General features: G+C 39.4%; 1 protein-coding gene across 1 annotated transcript in view; it reads right to left on the bottom strand.

Moving 5' to 3' along the window:
• SP4 (Sp4 transcription factor) overlaps positions 1-12,025 on the bottom strand; it is a 68,622-nt gene extending 56,597 nt beyond the window's left edge. The window contains exons 1-3 of the mRNA XM_007470603.1: positions 11,962-12,025; positions 11,419-11,552; positions 9,334-10,885 (exon numbers count right to left, since the gene is read on the bottom strand). Of these exons, the coding sequence (XP_007470665.1) occupies positions 9,334-10,885; positions 11,419-11,552; positions 11,962-11,968 (1,693 nt within the window). The 5' untranslated portion in view covers positions 11,969-12,025. The remainder of the gene's footprint in view (positions 1-9,333; positions 10,886-11,418; positions 11,553-11,961) is intronic.

The raw sequence follows: 12,025 nt of genomic DNA, 5'->3' as shown, positions 1-12,025 counted from the left end.
GGCTCCGGACGCGCAGGCTCAGCGGCCATGGCTCACGGGCCCAGCCGCTCCGCGGCATGTGGGATCTTCCCGGACCGGGGCACGAACCCGTGTCCCCTGCATCGGCAGGCGGACTCTCAACCACTGCACCACCAGGGAAGCCCTGTATTATATATTTTAAAACGTTATTTTCCCCTGCTGCCTCAACATCCCCACAAGCAGGCAGTAAGCACCCGGCCCAGGCAACCAGGTGCACCAGTGTGATAAGGGTTGCTCCTGCCACAAGGTTCCCTTCCTACCTTCCCCTGACTGTGACCAAGCAGCATTTAAACACACCAATAAAATCCCCTCACACACTGATCCCTCAATAAAGGCACCTGCCCATGGATTCTTGCTGTCTCTGCTCCCCATCTGCTAGGTTGAGCCAGATCCCTTGGCATCACCTCCCATGTGTGCACCTCCCCTCTCAGTGCACACTGACTGTCTCTCTAGGACCTGTGTGTATAATAAACTTTTTTCCTGGGCCTCTCCTGTGTCTCCTCTTCTGGTTGCACCTGACTGATGATCACCTAAAAACACAAAATACCTGTGATCTAGGAAGCCTCTCAGAGTACATACCTCTGCAGTAATAATAAACCTACTACTTGAACTACACCGCTGATCAAGCCCAGATAGTCCCTACTCCTAACTTTATTACCATACCTAAGGCAAAAAGAACTTCATATATCGGAATTATTACTTTTTCTATTCAAAAGGGTCAAAAAGAAAGACCTACTTGATTTGTTTACTCCACAGGATAAATTAACAAATTTGAAGCTCTGAGCACTTGCCACAGTTTGAACTCCATCAGTATACTGGATTTTCCAACTGCTCTCTAAGTCTACTGAAGAAAAAGTAACCACATTGTTCATACTAAAGTGTCATTATCAGAAATATGACTATGGTTAAAAAGCTACTGAGATAAAATATCCTAACTACAAATTCAATGTTGGACACTTTAGTGTGTTTTTAAAATACTAATGCTTTGGTAGTCACCTAACAGAAGTGCAAATGACATAGAAAAATAGCATCTAAGAGCACAATCAGTAAGTCTAACAAATAACGAAGAACAGAAATCTATTAATTTATGAATTAAAGTATTGCATGTATTTCTTAATAGAATTTATCTCAACTATACTGCCTTTGTAATAAGAAAAATGGTAAATGTGACCCTCAAACCTCCCTTCCACCCCCACCAAATCCCTACTTAGTCAATCATGTAAGTTTAACACGACTTACAAGGAGCTCTCACCATATGCTGGATGGAAGTACCCAGAATAGAACTACGTACTCAAATATTCATAGAATCCTAAATTTTAGAATTAGAAGACTCACAGATTATCTAATCAAACCTTCTATACAACACAGGAAATTCTATATTTTAGTGTCTCTGATAGATGGACACCCAGCATCTAACAACAGGTAGATCACTACTTCATGAAACAAACCATTCCATTACCGCACAGCATTAGCTCATGTGTGTGTACATATACTTATTGTATTGGTTTCCCAGGGCCAAAACATAACAGAACTTTATTAAAAAACAAAAACAACAAAAAATAGCTTTCACATATCCAAAGAAGCTGTCACACTTTCTCTTATTTTCTTTTAATAACAACCCCCCTCTCTCTGATTATTGCTAGTGTGAAATGTTTTCCACACATTTCATCCTGGGAAGCCTTCTTGATATGCTCGCCAGTTTGTCACTGTCCCATTTAAAATGTGCCACACCCAGTATTGTACGCAGTATTGCAGAAATGGTCTGACAAGCATAAAGTATAGGAGCTTTACTCTACTCTTAGTTCATATTAAACCAATAAATCCCAAATCATCTTCATATGCCCTGCTGCCAAACCATGTTTTCCATATTGTAGGTGAACAATCCTGGCCCCGACCCCTCAACTTTAAATAGAGGATCTTACCTGTTATATTTATGTTGCTAATTCTGTCCCAGCATTCTGGTCTATTAAGATCACTGGGCATCTCAATTCTATGCCCTATCATAATTGTTAGCAACATCTCCTGGCTTTGTCTCACCTTTGAATTCAGTAAATAGGTCACCCTTCAGTATAAAATTTGAAAAAAATGTTCAACAGGACTGTATCAAGGATAGAACCCTATGCCATAATACCAGAGACCTCTACCTCTACTGAGGTAGACAATCAACATTTTTCATATAATAGAGCAACCAGGTATGAGCCTTTAAAGAAATCATGACTATCAAGGCTGAAATCAAGATACATTGTACTGACGTTATTTTGTATACTCATCTGGAAACTCTAAAGAAACAATTTATGAACCTCGCTCCTTAGTGAACCCATACTGGCTCCCAATGATCCCTGAATTCTTTTAAATGCTCAGAGGCCAACTACTCCATAATTCATTCAAGGACTTTGCTAAGGACGGTTATCAAGCTCATTTGTCTGTAGTGTGGGATGTTTTCAAAACGTGAGGTGCTTATTCATACTCAATTCTTCCATGCTGCATAATTTTTAAGTTACTGATATGGCCTGAAATGAAACCTGAAAGTTCCTTCTGACTTTAGGATAGCATTCGTCTACATCATCCTGACTTCCGTAGAGCAACTAAACGTCCCCTACCTCCTCGCTTACCTTGAATAAATATCTCGGAGTGAGTTACAGCTCTAGTCATTTCAGCCGGAGCTGCATTATCCTCGCTGGTTAACAGAAGCAGAGCGGAGGAGTTCTGCCTTTTCTTGATATTACACCATTTTGCTCAAACAATGAGCATCTCTTTCTCTGATTTAAAGCCTTACAAGTTGTTTGAAAGAATTTTAAAAGCCTGACTTTATTATGAGCTTCTGTTTAACTGACATTATTCTTAAAATGTCATGCTGCTTTTTGTTTTCATCCTATGCCCCTACTCCTATCTTCCACATACACTATTTTGAAATCTGAGTTTAACATGGAAGTCTCCATGCAGCCACACTAGTTTCTTTCACTACTTTCTATCATAATTGTCTGTCAATGCCACATTGTCAGGGCTAGTAGAAACCTTAACTGCATAGTCGGCGTTTCAGTTTTCAAAACTGCTTACCCTTTAAGGGATTCAAGTATACATCAGATACAAAAGGGTGAAAAATAGCCTGTATCTGAAGACTTATCCTTTTACCGTATGTCTTGTGAACACCTTGGAATCAGAGATGACTTTAAACCATGGCTCTACCACTTACTGGAGGGCAAATTTTCTTTTCTTTTTTTAAAAAAAAATTTATTGGAATATAGTTGACTTACAACGTTGTATTAGTTTCAGGTGTACAACAAGGTGAACCAGTTATACATATACCCACTCTTTTTTAGATTCTTTTCCCATGTACGCCATTACAGAATATTGAGTAGAGTTCCCTGTGCTATAGAGTAGATCCTTACTAGTTATCTATTTTATACATAGTAGTGTGTATATGTCAATCCTAATCTCCCAATTTATTCTGCCCCGCTTCCCTTTACCCCCTGGTAACCATAAGTTTGTTTTCTACATCTGCAACTCTATTTCTATTTTGTAGGTAAGTTCGTTTGTACCCTTTTTTAGATTCCACATATAAGCAAAGCTCAGTGAGGCTATCTGTAAAACAGGCACAGTAATTCCAAGGATACTGTAGGATATACTGAGATAGTATAAATACCTGGCCCAGCACATAACACACTCTAGGAAAACAATAAATGTTTGTTTTCTTCCTCGAATCTCATTTTAAAAAATCCATTTCTAACTACTGTTTGGGAAAAGATGCAGTATCTCAACAGCCCTAGAACTTGCTTGCCTACATAAAGAATTTACTAATCTCTTCCAAGTTCTGAATTTGCTCTTTCAAAAAGGACAAAATTACACCACTGAGATTTCACCATTAAATTCAATAACAAGGAGGCAGATAGAATTGTGTTTTCCACCAATATTATATTCAATATATTAATGCTGAATATCCAGGAATAACAGACAAAGTCTATCTGGGAGAAGACAACTCAAGCTGAATACTCTCCCCTCTCTGATCCCTAAACCTCAGCTACATTTACTCATAACCTAGCAAAAGATATGGATAACAAAGGCAGAAATATGAGAAAGACAACTGGAGCAGAAGCCAAGATTCTAGTCCTCACTTTGCCACAAAGTACACGTCGTTCAACCTTTCTGGCTTCAGTTTCTTTAGTTCTGAACTACCACTAAGGGATGAGGGAGGGGGAAGGATGCTCAATTATCTTTAAGTTACCTTAGTTAACTAAAATTTCAATAAGTCTTTATCTCACTTATATAAGTAATATGTTTCCTCTGCCACAGTTTGCTCATTCACTAGGTAATAAAATGACAAGCATTAGGAACATACAATCTCATCTCATACCTAGATCAGAAGGGTACAGGAGAGCCCACATACACATAGGCATATGGTCCGGTATCAGGCCAGGTTCCCTCTTTTACTGTCAATCCGTACTATGTCATCCCCAAGTACCTAATGTAGCACTGCAGAACCTCTGACCCATATTTCTCCTTTCACTTCTAACAGTAAAAACACAAAATTCCTTTACAGACTTTAACAGCAATAACAAAAGGCTACAAGTGGTGAGCAATAATCTCAAAGATCCTTTCAAACTAAAATTCTCTCATTTTGTAAATCTGTGTTATTTGTGCAAGATCTATGTAGAGCAAATTTTCCCTATCTTTCTTCTTGATCAGGCTTCCTTTCTTCCTCTTCAACCTGCTTTTATGCCTGCTCCAATATTTCTTAATATTACTTGTTATATATTCCCTGATTTAGATTTGAAAAGCAGATGATTAACACCGTTTTCCTTCACTCTCTTATCCTGAAATCCCTCCCAAAGATGCCCTTTTAAAAAATTAATGTGGCTCTACAATGAGTACTTTACCTTCCAAGAAAAACTTAAAACTACGCAACGATATTGTTATGTCATCATCAACAAATCTTAAAGGTCATGCTATACATTTTCTAATGGGTAAAACCAACTTGGTAGTTCAGAACCCAAATCTTGTACAGGGCACAAGATATAAGTTCCTTATGATGAATTCCAGTCTGTAACAAAGATTAGTAGAAGATTTTACAGGAAGAAAATTACAGGAGTAAATGTGACTTCTCTGAAAAAAGAAATAACCAAACACAGGACATATGCATGTGTATACACAAAAATAGACATGTATATGTTCATATATGTACGTATACATATGTGTATATGTGTATAACATATACGTATATGTTATTTTAAGATGCCTACTAGAGAAATCCAAATTAATACAACATGTGGCAAAGGAAAACCATATTTGTATTAAACTTCTAGTCAATTTTCTACTTTTAGTAGCTCTGCAAAAAAGTTTGGTGCAAGAGGTTGATTCTACTGGATTAAGTTAGGTTTTTAAATTAAATATAAATGTCAACTATTTCCTTTGGTCTCCATTTTCACCAATAATGAAGAACTGGCTCTCCCATTCCTGGTTCTGTTTATCTCCGAAGAAGTAAAGGAAGGTAAGAGAGAAAGTTCTTGAAAAACCAGCAACATCTCCTCAAGTCTGAACTACCTTTATGTAAGAATTTGCACAGGAATGTTAATTTCCATTAAAACTGACAAAGAAATATCCATCCATCAAGCAAAAACATGATCTATTACCATATGTGATTAGGGCCAAAAATAAATCAAACTGCTGGCCAATGCAAGTTAAAATTTAGAAACCAATGGTCCCTACATATTCGAAATTCTTTAACTAAAGAGAAATAACTCCTAAAGTTCATTTTAACTAGGGCACTTTGGCTACCAGAATACATCGTGAAAACAGGTAGTTCTTTTTGAGGAAAACATCATCCCCTCTCCTCACTTAGTTAAAACAAAGGATGTTCTTAAGCCAGCAGCATGATTAGTTATTACCTTCGCTCTTAACTTAAAATAGGATTTCTGCTTTTTCTTCAAACTCTGAATCCCAAAAAGGAAACAAACAATATGTAGCAAGAGTACATGTATTCAGTTCCTACTACAATTCTAACTAACCAAATGCTAGATGCTCAGCCTGGAACACAGGATTTCGAGCTGAGACCAAACCACAGAAACACATTATGCTGAATACATTCTCAAGGAAAGAGGTTCCCCGCAGGATGTCATTAACATTCTTATTTCATAAAATCAAGTATGAAGCATCCCAGCTTCAAAAGCTGGTTTCATTTGATTTACCTTGTATGATTTTTTTTTCTTTTTCTGTCCATATTATCCAGAACCTTTCCTATACTTCCTGAAGTAATATGAGGATGGATGGTGAAGAACTCTTAGCCCCTTGTCCTTGAGCTAAGCCATTACATTCTGTCAAAGCTGATAATTTTTTCAAGCCCTGGTAATAGTTGTTATGAATATTCAGAGCAAAAATTTTCCCATAACTCAAACAGTACCATTCTCCTGGGGGTGAACCAGGAAATAATCAAAAAGTACTAAAAAGTGAATGGGAACAAAAAGTAAAAAATCTCAACTTCCAGGGCTCATTTATAAAAGGGATATAGGCACTTGTTGCTCGCTCTCTCCCTTTCAGAGATGGTAAAATACCTGGTGTACCACTCTCAGTGTCTTAAAAGCTCAAAACCAAAAGAAATTAATGAAAACAGAGTTAATTCCTTAGCTTCATTAAAACCACTCCAGGGTGCTGCTCCCAATTCCAAATTGCTATCTTCTCCATCAACATTTATACCTTAATCCAGCAAACATTTGTCAAAAACCTATTATGCCGGGAAGTAAAGTAAAATCTGCAAACAACCATACCCAGATTAACCGCACAGAGTTGTTGAAATCAGGGTACATTTCTGGTCTTTGTAACATGGCTATCTTCTTAAACCATAGAGCGTATGTATTAGAACATCAACAAAATTTTAAATCTTTGGTTTCAGGAGAAAACCAACTACATAAAGTTCAAATTTCCTCATACACATGTGCCCCTCAAACCATATAAACTCTTTAAATAAAAAAAATTATCACTGAAAATGCAGGACTAAACACACCTATTGGGAGTGCTCAACACATAGCTTAGTCAATATATATTTGTGGAATAAAAACTATAAATGGTACTTGTCAGAGAAATCCACCCTCTGAGGCACTTACGAACTAGGCTCGAAATCCATCACTTCCGAATTTTGCCTCATAGTTCATTCCGGACGACTTGATCCTTGGTTCTCAAACTTAAATGAGATTTACAATCACCTGGACAGTTTGTTTGAAAGGCAGATTCCTTGACCACACCCCCCATAAACTACAGTTCCAGAAAATGGATCCTGCATTTACCATAATGTATCATTCAAGTGAATCTGAGGCGGTCAGAAGATCATACTCTCAGTTACACCGGCTTACCCTCACAACAGGCAAAGGAAAAACTCTGGGTCATAATTGATGTCAATTAAAGAACAAAAGAACTGACTATTTCTAACCTAAATCATAAATTATTCAATTCTCTTCATCATAATTCACTAACTAATGCTTAAAAGGCAAGATGAAATATAAATGAAATAAATTTTGCTTTGACAATACAAATTGTCATTCAACCCACCCAAAACAGACATTTTTCTGAAATACTTAATTTATTATCAATGTTTAGAAAAAGAGTAGAAACAAAGCAAGGTAAGGACTATAATCCACAGAAACACACTTATAATTGTGCTGTAACAGTCTCAGGGGAAAACGTACCACGCTCAAAACGCTCTTTGACTATGTTACTGTGCTGTCAATACAGGAGCCACTAGCCACGTGTGGCTATTTAAATTAAAATTAAAGAAAGTCAAGTAAAATTAAAAATTCAATTCCTCCGTTAGTCACAATTTAAGTGCTCAATAACCACACGTGGCTAGTGGCTAACATACGGGATAGAACAAATATAGACCATTTCCATCATCACAGAAAATTCTGTTGGATACCTCTGGCTTATAATCAACGGGTATCTAAATAAAACATGTTACCTCTGTTCTTCTTAATCAGAGAGCTCTATCTGACAACTTCCAAATTTTAAATATATACATCTACTTTCGGTAGTAACTGTAAAACAAGAACCCTAGCATAATTTATCTGAAACTTGTTTCAAGAAAGGTCATTCAAGGGCTTCCCTGGTGGCGCAGTGCTTGAGAGTCCGCCTGCCGATGCAGGAGACGCGGGTTCGTGCCCCGTTTCGGGAGGATCCCACATGCCGCGGAGCGGCTGGGCCCGTGAGCCATGGCCGCTGGGCCTGCGCGTCCGGAGCCTGTGCTCCGCAAATGGGAGAGGCCACGACAGTGAGAGGCCCGCATAACGCAAGAAAAAAAAAAAAAAAAAAAAAAAAAAAAAAAGAAAGGTCATTCAAAAGTGATATGCTTATTCATTTCAGATTATCAAAACAGAAATAATTTAACTAATGAGGTCTTAAAGTATCAAAGACACCAAAACCACAACTAGGTTTTCACAATCAAATGAAAAGTATTTAATTACTAGAAAACAAAAGGCATTAGATGAAAAAAGACTGGTCCAAAATGATTAAAATACTTAATAAGACTGGTTTTCCAAATGCTTCAGAAGTATCTATTTACATGCATTAACAAATAACTGCTTTATAACTGATTTTAAAACAACCTTACTACAACAAATTCAAACTACTGACAGTTTACTGTCTATATCTTTAATTGCCTTCCACCAACTTCACACTAAAAACATCTATAACATAACCATCACAGATTTTACTTAAATATAATTTTATGTGAAGGACTATTCACTCAAATCCTGGTTTTAGCAGAAAAGTAGACATAAAAGTTAATGAAACAATCTGCAACTCAAAATTATCTCTCTCAACTGTATCAATACCTAGTTTAAAACAACACTGTGTAATAAAACGCAAAAGCACGGGCAACAAGATGCGGAAGCATGAGGAGTAACATACAGTACCATTAAAACTGTAACAGACTCATAACTGTATTATTTCAGCTTTAAACCTACTTTCCCTTAAAGAAGATATAAACATCATTTTGACTAGGGTTCTTTCAGAGAAGTTCAAGTGTACACAAATTTGGTCTCTGAATTACAAAAAATTATGATTCTAATCAGGACATTTTGCTCCGCAGAAGAATAATTTTATAAAACTCTCCAACGAATTTAACACATAAAACCTAATGCTGAATAGTATGAATGTGAATGGGTCACACTGATGATTACAGAGTCACGGTACTGAGTGTAATACTCCCGGGTCTTCTAGTTTCCTTATGATTATCTGTTTACCTCAGAGGTTTACATCAAATCTGAGCTAGCAAAGAAAAACAATAACCAACCGTTATTAACAACCAGAGAGAAAAGATTGCAGTTGACTTACCTGCAACACTGGTGATTGTAACTGGAACTCCTTGCACTTGAACGCCCGCAGCACCCAGGTTGGCAACACTCACTGTCTGAAGATTAGGCACTGATGCAAGCTGGGCAGTATTCAAAGTTATTGGGGCGCCAGCAACAGCCACGGGAGCAATCTGAGCAAGAGTTGTGCCACCGCTTGAAGACACTGGGGTGATGGTTAATTGTTGGGATAACCCAGCATTCTGAACTTGCAAATTTGAAAGACTCTGAATATTCTGAACCTGTACAGTTTGCCAGCTGATTTGCCCTGAAGGTGTTAAAGTTGGAGCCCTGATAAGCACCTGAGTCGGATTTACTGCTTGAAGTTGAACATTCTGCAAAGGCTGCTGCTGGATGGTCTGAATCGTCTGCCCGGACTGGAGTTGAAACGACTGTGGTGGAATAGCCTGAATTATCTGTTGCTGAGGCTGTTGGATCTGGATCTGTTGCAAGATAGGCTGGCCTACAATTTGCACCTGCTGAAGAGAATTTGACTGATCCTGTGTATTCTGTATTCCATTAGACTGAAGCTGACTGGAGCTCTGGGCTTCAGACTCAGTAGCAGCAGGTGTTTGAGAATCTTCGATGGTGCGTTCAGAACTACTGGCTGATGTGCTTGCATACTGGCCCGTATCTGCTGAGCTCACTAACGTGTCACTGCTGCTCAGAGATGCTGATGCAGTGGTGGTGCAGGCAGTGGAGGAGGAGGGCGATTCTGGCATAGTACTGGCAGAAGCAGTGGTGGTGGGTGTGGGCACTAACTGACTCCCATTGGAAGTCCCGCCATCAGTAGTAGAAGCAGACTGGCCGACCTGTCCAGTCCCTCCTCCAGCGGCCACACTGTTTATCACTGGCAAAGCTAAAGTCACTCCTCCAATGTTAATTGGTAGGGTTGTTACAACTTGAGCCTGAGTACCAGGAAGGGTCTGTAATTGCAGTGGTATTGAGACACCAGGTCTAATTTGGACTGGAACTGTCTGATTTGCCAGGTTTTGAGCAAGAATATTCCCAGAAGCTGTCCTGTTAGCAGCTGTGAGTATAGCTTGATTATTACCTGCAGAAATGAGCTGAATTTGACCCTGCAAATCCTGTAGAGATGAACTACTAGTTGGATTGATTTGAATTTGCTGGCCTTCCACTGTTTGAAGTTGTGGAATCACTTGGTACTGTACACTACCACTTGGATTTTGTACTTGTATGACTTGAAACTGACCAGGGGAGGAAGAATTACCTGATTTAGTTTTTGTGGGAGATGCACTCCCATTATTACTGCTGGAAGAACTAGATGAACTAGAAGCTGGTTGAGAAACGTTATTTTCTTTTGAAGCGGGAGGAGTGGAGGCAACAAGTTGCCAAGCGTTTCCAGCAAGTTGTGTTGTTACCAGTTCTAGCTGTTGTGGTTGATTTTGAAGTTGCACCAATCCTTGGCTTGGGTCTATAATGATTTGTTGTTGTCCAGTTGCTTGATTTTCACCAGGAGTCCCTATTTTGCTGCAAGTAGCTGCCAGTAAAGCCAGAGGAGAGGGCTGAGAGTCCTACCCAAAATGGGATGGTAAAGGAGAGGGGGGGGAAAAAAAGTGGGCGGATTTAGTGAAGGCCAGTAGCTGGGAGGGGTTTGTTTATTTATTATTTATTTATTTATTTATTTTGACAGCTCTACATTTCAGAACTCACTCAGGAAGTGGCAAAAATCAAAATAAATATTAACAAAAGCAGTAAGATATAGGAATAAAGAAGCAGATCCCACACTATGAAGTTTAAATAAAAGGACATTTCTAACAAACTTTCTTGAAGTGTTATTTGCCTAAACTCAAGATGCCCTTGGGAGAATACACACCTTTTTCTTATAGTTTGAGTTCGTTCCTGGTGGAATTTTAAACAGCGATATCCCAAACATGTGAAATCTTTATGAATTTACAATTTAACTTCCTCACTCTCAGAAAGATGCTTTGAGTGGATAAAACATTTTTATTCTGTTCTTCACTTCTGGGCATTTAAAGGGCATAACTCCCCTTTCCCCTTATGTTTCGTGATGAATTTTTTTTTTTTTTTATATGTTTGCTTTTACCTGGGAGCCTGAGGTTTTGGGTTTTTTATTGTTATTCTCTGGCTCAGAGGTTTTCCCTCCTTCTGTAGCCATCGCCGCTGCCGCTGCCGCCGCCGCCGCCGCCGCCGCCTCCTCCTCCTCCTCCTTCTTCTGATCTGCAACAAACACCCCCATACACGACAACAGGTTATTAGGATTATTATTATTCGCCTTCCCCCTCTCCTCTCCTCCCCCTCCCCCCGAACATTAATCTCCATAAACCCGCGATCCACGCACACCGGCAAGGGGTGGGGGAGAAGGAGGGAAGGGAGGAGGGGGATATCACAAAACGTGGTTTGAAACCCGACCCATCGGCTCCAGAGCAACACCCAGAAGGTTGTTCTCTCTCAGACATTAAGACAAAACACAACCCTCCTTCCCTCCCCCTGATTCCCTCCCTCCCTCTCCTCCTCCCCTTAAAGCATCTCAGCGGCCCCGGGGGAGGGGGGAGAACCGAGCAGGGTCTGGGGAGGGAGGGAGGGAGGGAGGCGGTGAAGGAGACCGAGGGGGGTGGAGAATACGTACCGCTCATCCCGCATTAACAGGACAAACCCTCAGACGGAGACACAGGGATAGAGGTGGGTGGGGG

This window comes from Lipotes vexillifer, unplaced genomic scaffold (genome assembly GCF_000442215.2).
Source record: "Lipotes vexillifer unplaced genomic scaffold, Lipotes_vexillifer_v1.1 scaffold1406, whole genome shotgun sequence".
Taxonomy (NCBI): Eukaryota; Metazoa; Chordata; class Mammalia; order Artiodactyla; family Lipotidae; genus Lipotes; species Lipotes vexillifer.
The sequence above is the reverse complement of the archived record's forward strand: the minus strand, read 5'-3'. Positions and strand labels throughout refer to the sequence as shown.